General features: G+C 43.4%; 1 protein-coding gene across 1 annotated transcript; it reads left to right on the top strand.

The window, feature by feature from the left end:
- The first annotated feature begins 226 nt into the window (after positions 1-226).
- Positions 227-1,445, top strand: LOC109555375 (retrotransposon Gag-like protein 8). Its single transcript, XM_019956208.2, has one exon. It carries the CDS (start codon positions 284-286, stop codon positions 623-625), a length of 342 nt encoding a protein of 113 aa, XP_019811767.1. The 5' UTR covers positions 227-283; the 3' UTR covers positions 626-1,445.
- Positions 1,446-20,911: the final 19,466 nt, after the last annotated feature.

Here is a 20,911-nt window from a genome sequence, read left to right as displayed (position 1 = left end):
GTCAGGAACCTCGGCCCCGCCCCTCAGATTTGGACCCCGCCTCCTCGGGTGGGCGTTAGCCCAAACTCCTTCCCCTATTCCCGCCCCGCCCAACTCAGCCCGAGCGTCACTCCTACGCACTAGCAACCACCAGGTCGTGTAGGCGGAGCCCAGCCCGCCAGCTACCGCCCATGGCCCCGCCCACCTGGGACCGGGCCCACCTCCGCATACACGCACTTCCCGCCACGCCTCTTCGCCGCCCATTGCCGAGTCCAGTGGAGCTCGGAGAAGCAAGCAGGACGCGATGGACGGCCGAGTGCAGCTGATCAAGGCCCTCCTGGCCCTGCCCATTCGGCCCCAGACGCGTCGGTGGAGGAACCCGATCCCCTTCCCCGAGACGTTTGACGGCGACACCGACCGGCTCCCGGAGTTTATCGTGCAGACGGGCGCCTACATGCTAGTGGACGAGAACCTGTTCACCAACGATGCCCTGAAGGTGACGTTCCTCATCACCCGCATGACCGGGCCAGCCCTGCAGTGGGTGATCCCCTACATCAGGAAGCAGAGCCCCCTCCTCAACGATTACCGGGGCTTCCTGGCCGAGATGAAGCGGGTGTTTGGATGGGTGGAAGACGAGGACTTCTAGGCCGGGAGCGCCTCGGGTCTGGGGGCGGGTGCTCGGGGGAGGGTCCGCCGCGCCAGTCGCCGCCTCCCAGATCGCCACAGGCGTCCTCCCGCCGTGTCCCCCCTCACCTTCGGGTGGCCGCGATCTCCCCCGTGCTCGTGTCCCCTCCCGCGTAGTGCTTGCCTTTGTTCCAGGAATAGCGCTCCAGGTTCCCGCTGCTGCCGCCGCCCTCGGGCCACTCAGGCCTCTCCCCTGCACACTTGGACTCGGTCCTGCTCTCCAACTGCAAGCCGGGCTCCTGTTACCCACTGGGCAGACCACCCACACCCAGCCGCTGCCAACCGTCCACCTCCTGCCAGACTCCCAGGCCCGCCTCCGGGTGGCCAGAGACCTGCGCTGCGGCGGCCATCACCGTGCACCGCATTCCACCCACAGCCTGCAGCCTTCGGGGATCTGGACTCACCCGGGAGGTGTCTGAGCTGGCCACAGCCTCTGGACAAACAAGGATTCCAACAGCTCGCACCATCCTGGAGGGGCCGGCCATCCTTTCACCTGCGATGGGACCCAGGTCTTCCCTACCCTAGAGACATCTTCTGTTCCTGCTGGGTGTGACCGCCAGGTCCCAGGGCTGCCTGGCAGCCAAATCGAGTCACTCATTGTCTCCTGTGGACCTGTTGGTTTCACCCAGAATCCAGTTCTCTTCTGAATGTGCAGCTGTCTCTCTGATGTGTGCCTTTTGTTCAGCACAGTAACCCCTGCACTCTGCCCAGCTCTTCTACACTACCTGGACAAACGTTTTTTCCTTATTTTCAATAAATGTCAGATGCTGTTCAAAAATAAATCGAGTCTCAATGAATATGGCACTGCGACCTCCCCAGTCCAGTAAGTGGGGTCCATGTTTGCTCAGAAGGTATGTCCTCTGCCATTCTGTGGCTGATGTGGTGTCTTGTATTGTCCAGTGAAAAAGATAGCCCTGTGGTGGTCCTGGTGATGGAGACCCCACTGGTGATCATTCAGTCCCAGATGCTGACTCTTCCAAACCTGTCAGTTCCATGCCCCTTCCTTGGGAAATGGATCTGGATTCGATTTTGGCCAAGGACATATCAGGAAGAAATCAGCTAGGAGACTTTGGGGAAATACTTTCTCTTTTCCAAAAAGCTGCTTTTGAAAACATAATAGCTAATTTTTACAAATCATGAATCCCACACATTTGTTGGTGAACATCCGTCAAAGTTTTATTTAATCTATTAACTGAGGAAGCCAGCAGAATGAGAGCTGGTTCAGAAAAAGCATTTACATTCATGGAGCTTTGATTGTTATGTGGAGGAGAAGGGAGTGCAGAACTGCTCTTGTTAAATCTAGGTGGAAACCGGGTTGAGATCATGCAGGAAAATAAAATTATATTTTTCTCCAATGGAAAGAAAAGCAAAAAACGTTACTCTTTACTGTTTCTCTTTATGCTAACCTATTAAATCATGAGTACTGAAAAAAGCCTCTACTACTTCATCTATGGCTGGGCAACTTAAATTTCCTAACAGTCAATGATTGCAGATGGGCTTATAGGGCAACACTCGTGTGATGTTAAAAGGCAATAGAATCATCTCTCCCTGATTTTTATTTTGAGTTATTTTTCCAAAATACATGAAAGAGGTAAGGAAAAGACTGAGCTTAGTTCATGCATGGGTTGGCTTAATATGTGGTAGAAAGCAAAAATGGGCCATGATTTCAGGACAAAAAAGACTAAAGAGCACAGGCCAATCCTTTGACTTCTCTTCCTTCTGCGTCTAAGTCATCTGACTTTCGACTTTGTCTTAAATTGCTGTTTAATCACCCTTCACCTTTTGTTGTCTTTCTGCAGTTCATCAATAGCCTTGTGTAACAATCATCTATTTTCACAGTCTTTATATTAATAATTACCACTTATTCTGAACCACTCAAACTCCGGAGATATTGCACCTTCCAGGAAATCTATTTCCATTAGTGTCCAATATCAGTTTACCACTAGCGAAATTTTTGACCATTGCACCATGACCACATCACAAGGGTTATCAGCACATCACTTACCACCAGTGATACAGTCCCCATTTCTAGCCAGCTCGCAGGTACTTGTGCTCCAAAAATCTATTTCATAATCTGCTTCTTAAGACTGCTTCTAGAATTAAATATTGGATAGGCCAAAAAGTTTGAGTTTCCCTAAGATTGGTTACAGAAAAACCCAAATGAACTTTTTGGCCAACTAAATATTATACTTGCAAGTTCCCCCAGAAACATCTCAAAAGCACTTGTAAGAGAATGAAGGTTTGCAGAAAGGGAGAATTTGAAGAGCTATATAGTTCCAAGGGCTTCCCCAGTGACACAGTGGTAAAGAATCGCCAGCAATGCAGGAGACACAAATGTGATCCCTGGGTCAGGAAGATCCCCTGGAGGAGGGCATGGAAATCCACTCTAGTATTCTTGCCTGGAAAATCTCATGCACAGAGGAGCCTGGCAGGCTACAGTCCATGGGGTCGAAAAGAGTGGGACACGACTGAACGTGCACAGTTGAAATAGAGGGCTCAGCTTATCCTACAGGGATATCTAAAGCTAGGATGGCCATTCAGAAAATTTATTTATGGAGAAGATGAGGCCAGGTCTTTGTGCCTCCACACCGACCAGTCATTGGATGTGGTCTTACCTGGAGGAAGTAGTGTACCCCTGGGCAAGGCAGCTCCCTTCAACCCATAGCAATTCCTAGAGGGTGATTCAGCTATGACTCTCAGCAGCCTATATTCCTAGCATCTGGGGGCATGTGAGTGCCTCAATCATAAAAGTGGGATCTGGGCAGTGCATTACATCATTCACTTCACTCATCAAGAAAGGAATGGGATCAGTATGATGGAACATAATTCAGCACTTAAAAAGAATAAGATACATTTATGCCAGCTGCTTTGGAGAGATTGTTCCAAGGTTTCTAGATAAAATGTGTAGAAAATTGCCTAATGTAACCCCCTTTTTTGTTAAATATACATTAGGCTTACATATGAATACACACATACACACATGTTATGTAGACATGAAGAACTAGGTGGTTAGTATGGATCACAAGAAATGGGAAAGGGTTGATGCCATAGATGGAGTAGGGACTTTTGTGGAGGACAAAAGGAAAGGAAAAAAGCTGCACTAAAATGGGAAATGGATCTGGATCAGATTTTGGCCAAGGCGATGTCAGGAAGGAATCATCTAGGAGGCTTTGGGAGGGGTTAATATGTATCCCTGAAAACTGGAAAATCATTAGAAACTTGTGAGAGTGATATAATCTTAATCGGGGTCCTGACAAGAAATAGATGCTACACACAAATGTAGCAGTGAGGGAAAATTAATGAAGAAACTGTGTAAAAGGGTTTCAGTGTGGTTAAAAGAAATTGTAATACATTGGATCAATTTTGTACAGATACTCACTCCTCGCTACACCCCCCCCCCACAACCTTTGGGATGGAGTATACACACCTGTTCCTCTGAATTTAGGCTTGGCCAGGCACTTGCTTTCATCAGTGAGATATGAGCAGACATGAGGTGCCCAGAGGATTTCAATATGCTTGTGTGGTTTTGCTAGTCTTCTTGCACTCCTATGATTGTCTTGAGAAGAGCTTGCCCCAGGTAACTGCTGATTCCAGTGTTTGAGCTACATAGTAATTCACATGGAGCAGATCTGAACACAGTTTGCATCCTAGAGCCAAGCCCATCCTAACTGCATTCTGAAGTAGAATAGCCCCAAATAGGCCATAGCACATGAGCAAGGAGAACAGGTGACTGTCCTAAGTTTTGGGGAGATATCTTATACAGCATTATTGTAGCAATAGCTAACTATTACTGACACCAACAAGGGATTTTTAAATACCCTGAGGCTAGCAATAGTGGGGAGCTGTTACCTCACCCAAAGCATGAAGGGGTAGTGTTAGTCACTTAGTTGTGTCCGACTTTCTGTGACCCCATGGACGGTAGCAAGCTCACCAGGCTCTTCTGTCCGTGGAATTCTTCAGGCAAGAATACTGGAGTGGGTTGCCATTTCCTTCTCCAGGGGATCTTTCTGACCCAGGGATGGAACCCGGGTCTCCTGCATTGCAGGCAGATTCTTTACTATCTGAGCCACCAGGGAAGAAGGGGTAGTAAGGGCAGGGAATGGTTACTGGAGCACAGTAACCTGGACAGAATTTGTGGCCTTTGGTAGAAGAACTCAGCCACAACCATCTTTTAGTCTGGTAGAGATGGAGCCTTCCCAGTGGCCAAACTCAACAAGAATCCAGAAGGCAAGGGAAACATTAATGTAGTCCATAACGGTCAGCTTCCTGGGCACAGAGTAGGGTGGAGGAGAGCGGTTATAAAAGGACAAATGGAAGATATTGAGAAGATATATGAACAATCCATTCCAAGTGAGGAATATGCAAAGAGATGCACAATCATATTAGTAATCAGAGAGATTTTAAACAGAACACCATGGGACCCCATTTCAAAACTATTATGTTGGTAATAGTAAAAATAATGACAATATCAAGTGTTGAAGTGACATGGGGAAATGAGAATTCTCATATACTTCTTTTTTAAAAATTTTATTTGGCTGTTCTGGATTGCTGAGTGTGGGCTTCTCGTTGTGGTGGCTTCTCTTGTTGCAGAACATGGGCCCTAGAGTGTGCTGGCTTGGTAGCTGTGGCACATGCGCATAGTTGACCTTCAGTATGTGGGATCTTCCCAGGGCAGGGGTAGAACCCATGTCCCCTGCATTGGCAGGCAGATTCTTAACCACTGGACCACCAGGAAAGTCCTCATATATTGCTTTTGACAGTACAACAAAATTGGAGATGAATGTGGCAATGCCTTATAAAATTTGACATACATGCCCTACAAACAAGCAATTCCGATAAAGATGTTGCCTGTAGCATTAAAAAAAAAGTGTGTTTTGATTAGGAACTCTCTTAAGCTGTATAGCACCATTGTCTACATTAATAAAAGGTGCCCCCTTGTGGTGAAAGCAATCTTATGTGTGCACAGTGCGGCAACCAGATGGTATTTTCCTGCTTAAAAAAAGCAACTCATAGTAAGTTCCATTGTTTGACTTGGTGAAATGGCTTGGGGCTGGAATGCAGCCTCAGTTACTAGCTTGGTAAGGGGCACTTGAGAAGTGAACAACCTTCTGGACCATAAGCAGGATCCCTGTTTGTAGTCCCTGAAAATTGGAAACATTAAGTATCATTATGGAAAATGCATACATACATGTATATATAGATATTTCTTTTTGTCCTCTTTATATATAGTCACTTTAAATTTCAGAAAAGTTTCAAGAATAATTCAGGAAACTCCTATGTTCTTTATTGCATTAGCTTTTTCTCTTTCCCTATCTACCTTTAGCTATATATATATATAAAATATGTATTTTCCAAATCATATGCATCATAATATATATAATACATCATATAATCATATGAATCATTTATATATAATCATATATGTACATATACACATATATCACTATATATATGAATTTTGTAATTATTTGACAGTAAGTTCATTAAAAACAATAATGTATATCTAGAAAAAAACTACAACTAAGATAATATTTAAAGGTTAAATACCAAATGCTTTCTTCTGAGGTCACAAACTGGACAGAATTATCTAGTAGCACCATTTTTGTCCACAATGTCTTGGAGGTCTTAGCACAACTAGTCAATAAAAGGAAATAAAGGATATTGAGATAAGTGAAATAAAGCCCACTATTTGAAGGTCTGACAGTATATAGAAAATTCCAGTAAATCTACAAATAATTAGAAATAATAAATTTAATGATTTTGCTGAATCCATGAATAATGTATACAAATTTAAAGAAGACAATGACAAGTATTGGTGACAATGTGGAGAAATTAGAGTCCTCATATATTGCTAGTAAATGGTGCAGCTACTGTGAAAAACAGTCTGGCAGTTCCTCAAAAAGTTAGGCATAGAGTTAATAATACCATATGACACAACAAGCAATTTCACTCCTAGGCATGTACTCAAGAGCACTGAAAATATACATCCCCACAAAAGCTTGTACATGAGTGCTTATAGCAGCACTATTCATAATTACCCGAAAATGCAGACAACTCAAAAGTCCAGGAAATGATGAATGAATAACCAAATATGGTATATCCATGTATTGGAATATTATTCAACCATAAAGAGGAATGAAGGACTGATACATTTGATGAACCTAGAAAACATAGCACTTAAGTGAGAGAAACCAGCACAAAAGACACATATTGTGTGATTCTATTTATATGAAATATCCAGAACAGGCAAATATATAGATGCAGGGAGTTGATTAGTGATTTTTGCAGCTTGGGGGAGGGGATAACGGGGAGGCACAGGGTTTCTTTTTGGGGTAATGGAAATGTTTTAAAATTCAGTTCAGTTCAGTTGCTCAGTCATGTCTGACTCTTTGCGACCCCATGGACTGCAGCACACCAGGCTTCCCTGTCCATCACCAACTCCTGGAGCTTGCTCAAACTCAGGTCTATCAAGTCGGTGATGCCATTCAACCATCTCATCCTATCATCCCCTTCTCCTCCTGCCTTCACTCTTTCCCAGCATCAGGGTCTTTTCCAGTGAGTCAGTTCTTCACATCAGGTGGACAAAGGATTGGAGCTTCAGCTTCAGCATCAGTCCTTCCAAAGAATATTTAGGACTGATTTCCTTTAGGATGGACTGGTCTAATTTCCTTACAGTCCAAGGGACTCTCAAGAGTCTTCTCCAACACTACAGTTCAAAAGCATCAATTCTTTGACACTCAGCTTTCTTTATAGTCCAACTCTCACATCCATACGTGACTCCTGGAAAAACCATAGCTTTAACTAGATGGACATTTGTCAGCAAAGTAATGTCTCTGCTTTTTAATATGCTGTCTAGGTTGGTCATAGCTTTTCTTTCAAGGAGCAAGCGTCTTTTAATTTCATGGCTGCAGTCACCATCTGCAGTGATTTTGGAGCCCAAGAAAAGAAAGTCTGTCACAGTTTCCCCATCTATTTGCCATGAAGTGATGGGACCAGATGCCATGATCTTAGTTTTTTGAATGTTGAATTTTCAGCAGATTTTTCACTCTCCTCTTTCACTTTCATCAAGAGGCTCTTTAGTTCCTCTTCACTTTCTGCCATTAGGGTGGTGTCATCTGTATATCTGAGTTTATTGGTATTTCTCCTGTCAATCTTGATTCCAGCTTGTGCTTCCTCCAGCTCAGCATTTCTTATGATGTACTCTGCATATAAGTTAAATAAGCAGGGTAACAATACTCCTTGACATACTCCTTTCCCAATTTTGAACCAGTCTGTTGTTCTATGTCCAGTCCTAACTGTTGCTTCTTGACCTGCATACAGATTTCTCAGGAGGCAAGTAAGGTGGTCTGGTATTCCCACCTGTTTAAGAATTTTCCACAGTTTGTTGTGATCCACACAGTCAAAGTCTTTGGTGTAGTCAATAAAGCAGAATTAGATGTTTTTCTGGAACTCTCTGGCTTTTTCTATGATCCAACGGATGTTGGCAATTTGATCTCTGGTTCTTCTTCTTTTTCTAAACCAGCTTGAACTTCTGGAAGTTCTCAGTTCACATACTATTGAAGCCTGGCTTGGAGAATTTTGAGCATTACATTGCTAGTGTGTAAGAAGAGTGAAATTGTGTGGTAGTTTGAAAATTCTTTGGTGTTGCCTTTCTTTGGGATTGAAATGAAAACTGACCTTTTTCAGGCCTGTGGCCACTGCTGAGTTTTCCAAATTTTCTGGCATATTGAGTACAGCACAGGTAGTGGTAATGGTTGTATAGAGGAGGGCATGACAACCCACTCCAGTGTTCTTGACTGGAGAATCCCCATGCACAGAGGAGCCTGGGGGGCTACAGTCCATGGGGTCACAAAAAAAGTCAGACACAACAGAAGTGACTTAGCATGCATGCACACAATTGTTGTACAACTCTGTGAATATATTAAAAACTACTGACTTGTATAGTTCTTTTAAAGAGTGATATTGTAGTGTGTGGACTATATCTCAACAAAGCTATTGTAAAAAGCTAATTGTATTCCTATTTCCTAAAAATAAACTAGTGGGAATAGTATTTAACAAAAATAATACCACTTATTATAGTTTATAAATTACCAAATACCCAGGAATAAAATATTTGCAATATTTCAACACTGGAAAATCCAAAATATTACTGAAGTAAATTGAGTAGCAAAATAAATGGAAGGCTATAACATGTTAATGAATTCAAAGACTCAAAATTGTTACATTATATATTCTTCCAAAATTTATTTTTAGATTCAGTGTGATTCCAGTCAAAATTAAGCAGGCTTTAGAAAAAAATACAGGAGGATATCTTCCTGATATTCGGTTATTCTTAAACAAGATACAAAAGTTAACCATAAAAAATTGATAAGTGACTCTAAAATGTATATGAAAAGGCAAAGAATCTAGAATAGCCAAGTCACTATTGAAGAAATACAAAGCTGGATGACTTACACTACAGGACACCAAGGCTTATTGTAAAAAAAAAAAAAAAAAAAAAAAAAGCACATGGTATTTGTGCACGGAGGCAATGGCACCCCACTCCAGTACTCTTGCCTGGAAAATCCCATGGACAGAGGAGCCTGGAAGGCTGCGGTCCATGGGGTCGCTGAGGGTCGGATACGACTGAGCGACTTCCCTCTCGCCTTTCACTTTCATGCATTGGAGAAGGAAATGGCAACCCACTCCAGTGTTCTTGCCTGGAGAATCCCAGGGACGGGGGAGCCTGGTGGGCTGCCGTCTATGGGGTCACACAGAGTTGGACACGACTGAAGTGACGCAGCAGCAGCAGCAGCAGACAAATAGACAAATGGAATACAATAAAAAATCCAGAAAAAATTTTACACTTATATAGTCACCTGATTTATGACAAATACACTGTCTCAGTTCAGTAGGGGAAAGAATGGTCTTTTCAATAAATATTTTTGGGTCAATCAGATATCCATATTGAAAAAAATTAACATTATCCCTTACCTCCCAGCAAACATAAAAATTAATTCAGTATAGATTATAGACTTAAATTTGAAAGCTAAAACAACCTTTCTGAATGTTGGAAATATTCTATACATTGATCTGGGCCGTAGTTACATTGATATATACATATGTAAAAATTCATCTACCCTATGCTTAAGATTTTTGTTCTCTACTGGATGTAATCTATTTCTCATGTTTTTAAATATAAGAAAAGAAAAAGAAAGGATTGCATATTTAGATAAATAATAGAGTTGCAGAACATCAAATACAAAGAAAAGCTCTTAAAACAACCAAAGAAGAAACACAAAATTAAGCTGACAGCTAATTTATTAACAGTAAAAATAGAAGCTAAAAGACCATGGAATAATATTGTTTTCAACACTATGATTCAAATTTATCACATTTTAATATTTCTAATATAAGGGTGTTTCCTACAACTAATTTTAGTCTTATAAATTGTTGTTGACCAAGTGGCCATTGTGACATAGTATCATTGCCTGCTCCTGTGCAAAAAGAAAAAGTATTGCAGCAAATCTTTCAGAACTAATGCCCATAGATAAAGGAATGAGAGTTGAATAGTCGTAACTATTACATAACTAATGTTTGGGGCACATAGTACAATATTGTGAGGATAAACAAACACATGGGTGATTCTGTAAATGAAAGGGATTAACAAAAATAATTTTTTAAAAGAATGGGGAAAATACATTTTCAGAAATGAAAGGCATAGAATTTCCCCCTAATATATCATTGTTAAAAGAGTACATCTAAAGGATACTTTACAAGAGGAAAATGATACCAGTAAAAATGTCTGAGATGAAAGAAGAGATGATGTGGCTAAATCTAAACGAACTATAGCACAAATATTTAATTTTGAGTTTAAAAAATGAATGAAGCTTAAGTAATGACATGAAGAGTACTTACCCTGATCACAAGAAGAGGTGATTATTTGTAATTAAAAGGTCCAAGCTCTTTGCATTCTTTCATTAATTTCTTCTATTAGTTAAAAAGTTAAATTCTCTATTTCTATTCTTTTAGTGGTTGCTCTGAAAAGTTAACATCCATGTTTAATAATATAGAAAATTAACCGATACAAAGAAATTAGAACAATATAATTGACAAGAACTTAGACTCTGACAATGCCAACTACTAGTGAAGAAATGCGGAGAAGGCAATGGCACCCCACTCCAGTACTCTTGCCTGGAAAATCCCATGGACAGAGGAGCCTGGTGGGCTGCAGTCCATGGGGTCGCTAAGAGTCAGACATGACTGAGCAACTTCACTTTCACCTTTCACTTTCATGCATTGGAAGAGGAAATGGCAACCCACTCCGGTGTTCTTGCCTGGAGAATCCCGGGGACGGGGGGAGCCTGGTGGGCTGCCGTCTATGGGGTCGCACAGAGTCAGACACGACTGAAGCGACTTAGCAGCAGCAGCAGCAGCAGTGAGGAAATGGGAACACATATATTGAGGAGCATAAATTAAGAATTATTTTGGAAAACAACTTGGCAGTGCCTTTGGGTTAGTTTCCCTGTAATCTGACTCTGGCCAAGGACTCATATAAAAGTAATATATGTCAAGAAGTGGTCCAAAAAATATATGGACAGGAAAAGTGGGGAAGTAAACTGTGGAGGGGGTGCAGGGAAGAGAGTCAAGCAATATTTTCTACCAACCAAAATCTCCCAGAGAACCCCTTTGGCATATCCATCAATAATTAGTTTAAATTACAAGATACTCACTCTTCAAGCTTACAAACAAAGGGGGTTCTGATAGCCTGTGGGCAGTCCTATGAGAAAGAGCCACAGATTCTGGCTACTGGGAACAAAAGCAGAGAGGAGCTGAGGTGCATGAAAATGGTAGCGCGTTCTAAAACAGCATTTAACAGCATCTGCTTCGATAGGCATTAGTTTCAGTATTCAATAGCACACCTAGAGACTGCCCCTCCAGTCCCTCTTACAGTTGTTTGCAGTAAGTGCTCAGATATACCTGCTTAAAATATCTGGAGTATATTCTCCTGTTTGCAGATATCTGTTTATCTGTGCTGTTCTGAAGAAGTAGGCAGAAACATGGACCTTGTCTCAAGATGATGATGAAATAGAATCATGCGAATGATGCACATCTAATATTTTTGGTACCTATTAGGAGCTCAACACACATAAGTCTTCATCACTTTTAATATTAGATATTAACATGTTTTATTTTAGGCAGAGTGAACAATGCTGCCCTGATGTTATGGCTACTTACACAGCAAGTTCTTTGCTTGTCATCTTTATGGCCTTGATTATGTAAATTGTGTGGATATCAATTCATCAAATAATGGGTTCAAATGACCCCTGGTGGCCTGAGGTTCTGGGATTGCCCAGGAGCCTCCTACTCAAAGCACTCTAGTGATCTGATAAAACTGACCATTCAGGCAGAATATCCATTCAGCTCATTTGGGAGATAACTGGATGGTTGAGGAGAGAAAGACTTTGAATGCATCCAGAGTATGAGTGCCATTCAAATAATCAAAGTACAGAAAAGAACTGAGAATGATGGTTATAGTCAAGATGTTATGCATCTTTGACTTTCAAGATAGGCTGTCTCTGCGTGATTCTATGAAGGGAGCACAAAGTAGAGTACTGGAGCCATTTGGAGGATTCTAGGCAATCCTCCATGTTGAAAGTAAATTTGAATGTTCATATCCTTTAACCATATATTCTCTAAACAACTGGTCCAGAACCACTTTAGACTAAATCCTCTGCTTAAGATTTCTTAGTGGGTATGATTGTGGGCTCCACATTTGTGGGTAGTTACATATGAAGTTTTATTTGATGTTCAGTCCTTTTGTTTTCTCTCAACATCTCATGGCAGGTATTCTTTTTATTTTATTCAATATTCTACTTGGCAAATTTGCTAGAGTTAGCAAATTAATTGAGTATACCTGTGTTTCTTCTTTTGGGAGGATGGGAACCCTTCATTGTTATAGACCTCCGTGAACTCTGAAAAGGTCTCAATTCAACTTCACAATTGTCTTTATCTCTAGAATGTCATTTAACATCCAATACTTGAAAGTTGATTGATAAGCTTTCATATTATGAGTTAAATATTGCTCCTTATAAAGACCTAAAAATGATTTTTAAAATTCTAGCTGTATTATTTTCATACTTTCAGATGTCAACAATCTCCACCAACCTCATTGTTTGGGGATGAGAGTGGGATGTGAAAGTAGAAGCGAAAGTGTTCCAAATGTCTTGATTATGGTAAAATAGAAGAGAGCAGAGGCACAAAGCAAATATATTCTGAAAGCCTCATTTTTGTTGACAGAGGTGAAGCAGGACAAAAGAGAACATTTTATTGTGGCAAAGAGTACTTATCTCTAACATCATACACAAAAATAAACTCAAAATGGATTAAGATCTAAATGTAAGACCAGAAACTATAAAATTCTAAGAGAAAAACATAAGCAGAACATTCTCTGACATAAATTACAGCAAGATCCTCTATGACCCACATCCCAGAGTAATGGAAATAAAAACAAAAATAGACAAATGGGACCTAATTAAACTTAAAAGCTTTTTCACAACAAAGGAAACTATAAGTAAGGTGAAAAGGCAGCCTTCAGAATGGGGGAAAATAATAGCAAATGAAACAACTGAAAAAGAATTAATCTCCAAAATATACAAGCAGCTCATGTAGCTCATACCAGGAAAATGAACGATCCAATCAAAAAGTGGGCAAAAGAACTAAACAGACATTTCTCCAAAGAAAACATACAGATGGCTAATAAACACATGAAAAGATGCTCAACACCTTCCATTATTAGAGAAATGCAAATCAAAACCACAATGAGGTACCATTTCACACGGGTCAGAATGGCTGCCATTAAAAAAAATCTACAAACAATAAATGCTGGAGAGGGTGTAGAGAAAAGGGAACCCTCTTACACTGTTGGTGGGAATGCAAACTAGTACAGCCATTGTGGAGAATAGTGTGGAGATTCCCTAAAAAACTGGAAATAGAACTGCTATACTACCCAGCAATCCCACTGCTGGGCATACACACCAAAGAAACCAGAATTGAAAGAGACACGTGTACCCCAATGTTCACTGCAGCACTGTTTACAAAAGCCAGGACATGGAAGCAACCTGTCTGCTGTCTATCAGCAGACAAATGGATAAGGCAGTTGTGGTACATATACACAGTGAAATATTACTCAGCTATAAAAAAGAACACATTTGAGTCAGTTCTAATGAGGTGGATGAAACTGGAGCCTATTATACAGAGTGAATCAAGTCAGAAAGATAAACACCAATACAGTATATTAACGCATATATATGGAATTTAGAAAGATGGTAATGTCAACCCTATATGCAAGACAGCAAAAGAGACACAGATGTAAAGAACAGACTTTTGGACTCTGTGGGAGAAGGCGAGGGTGGGATGATTTGAGAGAATAGCATTGAAACATGTATATTACCATATGTAAAATAGATGACCAGTGCAAGTTCAATGCATGAAGCAGGGCACTCAAAGCTGGTGCTCTGGGACAACCTAGAGGGATGGGATGGGGAGGGAGGCGGGAGGGGGGTTCAGGATCGGGGGACACATGTGCACCCATGGCTGACTCATGTCAATGTATGGCAAAAACCACCACAATATTGTAAAGTAATTAGCCTCCAATGAAAATAAATTACTTAATTTAAAAAAAACTTAAAAAAAAGAGTACTTATCATTGGGATATTATATCTTGATTGAAAATTTAAAATTTAATAATGATAGGGGCAAACAGATATTGCCTCACACTACTAGTGAGAATGTAACTTGAAAATCTTGCTGAGGTGAGACTTTGATGGGTCAAAATAGTGTTATATGGACTTTGATCTATACGCTCATTTTAGGACTCTAGCCTAATGACCTTATCAAGAATGTGCTTGCTTCTAGTGAGTTTAAATATGCAATCCTCCACTCAGCTTGCACAACAGGTATGGCTGCTGTCTTTAGCTCAATGCCCAAATTCAGGCTAACTATATCCATAGGTCCAACAAGGTTCTGAAATTCTAAATGTCCCTCCTTTGATCATGTGACAGTATGCTTTCAGCTGCCATGAGACAGAGAAACAGCAGCAGCAGGGAGAGGGAAATAGGTTCTGGGGTCAGTAGGGCACTGGAGGCAGGGTCTTTGCTATCAGAAGGCTAGATGGCAGGCCATTGGAGTTGGGGTGGTATCCTTGAGGTTGGGGGGGGAGAAAGTGAAAGAGAAAGCTGCTCAGCCATGTCCGACTCTTTGCGACCCCACGGACTACAAGGTCCATGGAATTCTCCAGGCCAGAATACTGGAGTCGGTAGTTGTTCCCTTCTCCAGAGGATCTTCCCAACCCAGGGATCAAACCCAGGTCTCCCACACTGCAGGCGGATTCTTTACTGGCTGAGCCACCAGGGAAGCCCAAGAATACTGGAGTGGGTAGCCTATCCCTTCTCCAGTGGATTTTCCTGACCCAGGAATCGAACTGGGGCCTCCTGCATTGCAGGTGGATTCTTTACCACCTGAGCTACCAAGGAGGGCAGAATGGATTTGGTGACTGTCTGTGGATAATCAATAAGAGGGAGGGCACGAAGAGCACTTGGGTTAAGTGAGGGATGGTTGTGTGACCTGCAAGGGGACTAAAAGGAGCAGAATATACAGGGAAGATTAGGAGTTCTGGTCCGGGCTTGTGACTGCTGAATCCAGCCAGGTAGCCTCCTCTGGCCCATAACCTCCCTTGTCATGATGTCAGGGATTTCCTCCACATACAAACGTAAGCACAAAGTCCAGATACTTTCCATCTGGGGTCTGTGATTAGCTGTTGTGGTGGGAAGGTAGAGAGAGGTCTTGATGGATCCCACTATGTATTCACTGGTATACTGCTTTTATTTCCTCCTCTTCAGGCATTCCACTTCACCATGCTACTAGTCTGACTTCATGATGGGCTTTCATTTTACTTTATTTTCATTTCATTTCATTGAGCATGTGTGTTTTGACTGATTTTGTCCTTTCCATACCCGGTGTCATTAGATGCGCTGCTTTTCATTATAGACTCATTACTGTTCAGAACTGCTTGACATAAACTGAAGTAGTCACACTACCACCGTGATGGAAGCCAAAGTATGTCAACACCTGTATAAGCAAGCAGGGCATCAGATGCCTGCAAAGGTTACTGGAGGAAAATGTAGCACCCAGGATTCCTGGTACTCTCTCACACTACTCTTTCGGTTCCCTCCAAGTTTCTGGTAGACAAATCAGGGACACTCACAAAGGGTCCATATGGAATCCCCTTCCCTACTTCATCTCTTCCCTAGGGCTGCCTTTGTGTACAGGGGTTAACTTAGGCCACTGGGGAATAATGAGGTGTTTCACCAGTACAGCCTATAAAGGTTTCCCTGAGACCCAAGAGTCCCCTGTGACACTGAAGCACCCAAAGGCCACTTTATTCTCATATTAAATTTTTGTGGATTTCAGCATGACAAAATCTCTCTGTATTATTTCAAATATAGGTTTCAAGTCATTATTGGCCTCAAGCACAAACAAAAATGATTAATTATGTTTTTCTATAATCCCTCATGTGTTCATCTTCTCTTTTGACAATCTTTATATTTCTCTCTCCTTCTTAGGTAATGATTCTTGATTGTATATTGAGGATATTAATAGAATGAGGTGAGGGAAACAACCTAACCTAAGAATGACAATTGAAAAGGGGGCACTTATAAAGTTATGAGGAAAAAAGCCTCCCTTCTGCCTTAAAAATGCCATTCCTTTGTATCAGTACAGAAACTTGCTAAGACATTCAAGATTAATTCTTGCAAAATGTTGCCTCTCCCCAAAACATTTGTTATCACAAAAAAGGACCCGGTATGATACAAGTGGTATAGACAAAAGAATAATGCCTAACAGAGCCATTCTAGCAGGAAGAAGAAAACTGCAGGGGCATTTTTGTTGAGGGAGGCAAGGGGTTACCAACACTGTTCAAAGGATACCGAGTTGTCCCAGGCCATTCTACCTACCTTGAGAGACAGATGGACACAGGCTGTAGGGAATATGCTGGATCTACACCATAAACTGCTTCCAAGCACTTCTCAAACCACTTTAGCAGAATCTACGTTTAAAACCAAACAGTGAATATGCTTAACACAATTATCTTTCACACCCATCCAGAATGGCTGACCTCCAGCAACTTAAATTGGAATCTCAAAATTAGCCAGCTGTCAATTATTTTAAGAACTTACGTATCATAAAACTCCAATTCAGTAAGTGATGCAAATTTTGCCTCTCACTTTAAAATTTTGGCCTGCTGCTGCTGCTGCTGCTAAGTCGCTTTAGTCGTCTCCGACTCTGTGCGACCCCATAGACGGCAGCCCACCAGGCTCCCCCGTCCCTGAGATTCTCCAGGCAAGAACACTGGAGTGGGTTGCCATTTCCTTCTCCAATGCATGAAAGTGAAAAGTGAAAGTGGAGTTGCTCAGTCGTGCCTGACTCTTAGCAACCACATGGACTGTAGCCTACCAGGCTCCTCCATCCATGGGATTTTCCAGGCAAGAGTACTGGAGTGGGGTGCCATTGCCTTCTCTGAATTTTGGCCTATTATATGCCAAAGGCAAGTTAATATTGTTTCCACTATTTCTAGTGATACTGAAAAAAAAAAATCCTAATACAAAATGAGGATAATGTATTAGTACCTCCAGCTCCACCTAAGTCATATGAACCAGTGCTCAAGTTTACCTGTTCAAATTAAGAGAGAGTCAATAAAGTGAAAAACCACTGTAATGATTAATTCTTCTCTGCCCTGTTCAGGAAAAATCACCCAAAGTAGAAATGAGGCAGACTTGATTCAGTATCCTTCTGTAACTCCACCTTTTTATCAGACTCTACTGAAATTTTAACCTTCCCTAGACATAGATGAAGCAGCAGCACTGGTGATTTAACAGGTTAGCATGAAGAGAAGTAGTAAGGAGTACCATTTTTGCTTTTCTGCCCATTGCAGAAAGTTATAATTTTATTTTCCTGCAGGCTCTCAACCAGGTTTCTACCTAGATTAATAAGAGCAGTTCTGAACTTCCTCCTCTTCCATTTAACAATCAAGGCTCCATAAATGTAAATGCTTTTTCTGAACCACCTGTCATTCTGCTAGTTTCCTGAGTAATAGATTAAATAAAACTTTGACAGGTTTTCACCAACAAATGTATGTGATTCCTCATTTGTAAAAATTAGCTATTATGCTTTCAAAAGCAGCTTTTTGGAAAAGAGAAACTCTTTCCCCAAAGTCTCTTAACTGTTCTTCCTGACATTGCCTTGACCAAAAATTTGATCCAGATCCATTTCCCAAGGAAGGGGCATGGAACTGACCGGTTTGGAGGAGTCAACATCTGAAACTTAATGATCACCAGCAGGGTCTCCATTACCAGGACCACCACAGGGCTATCTTTTTTGCTGGATAATACAAGACACCATATCAGCCACAGAATGGCAGAGGACATACCTTCTGAGCAAGTCATGGACCCCACTTATTGGACCATGGAGGGAGAGGTGTCATATTCATGGAGACTCAATTTCTTTCTGAACATCATCTGATATTTATTGAAAATAAGGAAAAAAAAGTTTGTCCCAGTAGTGTAGAAGAGCTAGGCAGAATGCAGCGGCTACTGTGCTGAACAAAAGGCACACATCAGAGAGACAGCTGCACATTCAGAAGAGAACTGGATTCTGGGTGAAACCAACAGGTCCACAGGAGACAATGAGTGACTCGATTTGACTGCCAGGCAGCCCTGGGACCTGGCGGTCACACCCAGCAGGAACAGAAGATGTCTCTGGGATAGGAAAGACCTGGGTCTCATCACAGATGAAAGGCTGGCCGGCCCCTCCAGGACGGTGGTGAGCTGTTGGAATCCTTGTTTGTCCAGAGGCTGTGGCCACCTCAGACACCTCCCGGGTGAGTCCAGATAGCCAAAGACTACAGGCTGCAGGTGGGATGCGGTGCATGGTGATGGCCACAACAGCACAGGTCTCTGGCCACCCAGAGGCGGGCCTGGGAGTCTGGCAGGGGGCGGGTGGTTGGCAGCGGCCGGGTGTGGGTGATCTGCCCAGTGGATAACAGGAGCCCGGCTTGCAGTTGGAGAGCAGGACCGAGTCCAAGTGTGCAGGGGAGAGGCCGGGCTGACCCGAGAGGACGGCTGCAGCAGCTAGAACCTGGAGCGCTATTCCTGGAACAAAAGCCAGCACTACGCGGGAGGGGACATGAGCACGGGGGAAATCGCGGCCACCCGAAGGTGAGGGGGGACACGGCGGGAGGACGCCTGTGGCGATCTGGGAGGCGGCGACTGGCGCGGCGGACCCTCCCCCGAGCACCCGCCCCCAGACCCGAGGCGCTCCCGGCCTAGAAGTCCTCGTCTTCCACCCATCCGAACACCCGCTTTATCTCGGCCAGAAAACCCAGTAATCGTTGAGGAGGGGGCTCTGCTTCCTGATATAGGGGATCACTCACTGAAGGGCTGGCCCGGTCATGCAGGTGATGAGGAACGTCACCTTCAGGGCACCGTTGGTGAACAGGTTCTCGTCCACTAGCATGTAGGCGCCCGTCTGCACGATAAACTCCGGGAGCCGGTCGGTGTCGCAGTCAGACGTCTCGGGGAAGGGATCGGGTTCCTCCACCGACGCGTCTGGGGCCGAATAGGCAGGGCCAGGAGGCCCTTGATCAGCTGCACTCAGCTGTCCATTGAGCCTCGCTCGCTTTGCTGGGCTCTGCAAGGTGCACGATGGTCCTCGAGGAGGCGTGGCAGGAAGTGCGTGTATTCTGAGGCTTCCCAGGCCTGGGGTGGGCTGGGCCATGGGCGGTCTCCAGCGCTCGGGAAGCTCCGCCCACGTGGACTGGCGGTCAATAATGCGCAGGCGCAACAGGAAGCCTATCTCCACAGGGGTGGGGCTCCGTGCAGGAGGAGGGGGCGGAGCTAATGGACTCTCGGGGCAATGGAGGGGGCGGGGCAGTGGAGGGGGCGGGGTGGGAGGGGCAGTGGAGGGGACGGGGTGGGAGGGGCAGTGGAGGGGGCGGGGTGGGAGGGGCAGTGGAGGGGGCGGGGTGGGAGGGGCAGTGGAGGGGGCGGGGTGGGAGGGGCAGTGGAGGGGGCGGGGTGGGAGGGGCAGTGGAGGGGGCGGGGTGGGAGGGGCAGGGCCGAGTGGGTGGGGCAGGACCAAGGATTCTCTAGGTGGGCTCCAGAGAGGGACAGGGGCATGGGTCAGAGCCAAAGACACTGAATGTTTTTTCTGTTTAATATCAAATTATTTCTATTATCATATATTATTTTTCATTGAAGTGTAATATTATATAAGTTACTGGTTTATAATAGAGTGATTCCCAATTTTTAATCATTGTACTCCATTTATCATTAGTATAAAATACTGGCTATATTCACTGTGTTGTACAATATATTCTTGTAGCTTATTATTATTTCTGTCATGTCCTATGGCATGCAGGATCTTAGTTCCATAACCGGTCATCAAATCCAGGCCCCCTGTGTTGGAAGGGCAGTCTTAACCACTGGACTGCTACAGAAGTGGCTCTTGAAGCTTATTTTATACCTGATAACTTGTGCCTCTTGATTACCTATCCCATACTGACCCTCTTCAATCTCCTTCCTATTGGTAGCTACTATATCTGTGCTACTATATCTGTGAGCCCACTTCCTTTCTGTTAGATTCACCAGTTTGTAGTAGTATCTAGATTTCCACAGCAGTAAAGAATCTGCCTGCCAATGCAGGAGACACAAATTTGATCCCTGGGTCTGGAAGATTGCCCAGAGAAGGAAATGGCAACCCACTCCAGTGTTCTTGCCTAGAGAATCCTGTGGACGGAGGAGCCTGATGAGCTGCCGTCCATAGGGTCGCACAGACTTGGACACGACTGAAGCTACTTATCATGCATGCATGCATTGGAGAAGGAAATGGCAACCCACTCTAGTATTTTTGCCTGGATAATCCGAGGGACAGAGGAGCCCGGTGGGCTGCCATCTATGGGGTCGCACAGAGTCCGACACAACTGAAGTGACTTAGCAGCAGCAGCAGCAGCAGCAAATCCCATGGACAGAGGAGCCTGGCAGGCTACAGTCTATGGGGTCACAATAAGAGTCAGAGAAGACTTAGTGACTAAACAACAGCAGCAGCAACATAAGCGACATCATGTAGTATCTGTCTTTCTCTGTCTGACTTATTTCACTTAGTGTAATATCCTTCAGGTCCATCCATGTTGCTGCAAATGGCAAAAACTCATTTT

Source organism: Bos indicus, chromosome X (assembly GCF_029378745.1).
Source record: "Bos indicus isolate NIAB-ARS_2022 breed Sahiwal x Tharparkar chromosome X, NIAB-ARS_B.indTharparkar_mat_pri_1.0, whole genome shotgun sequence".
Lineage (NCBI taxonomy): Eukaryota > Metazoa > Chordata > Mammalia > Artiodactyla > Bovidae > Bos > Bos indicus.
The sequence above is the reverse complement of the archived record's forward strand: the minus strand, read 5'-3'. Positions and strand labels throughout refer to the sequence as shown.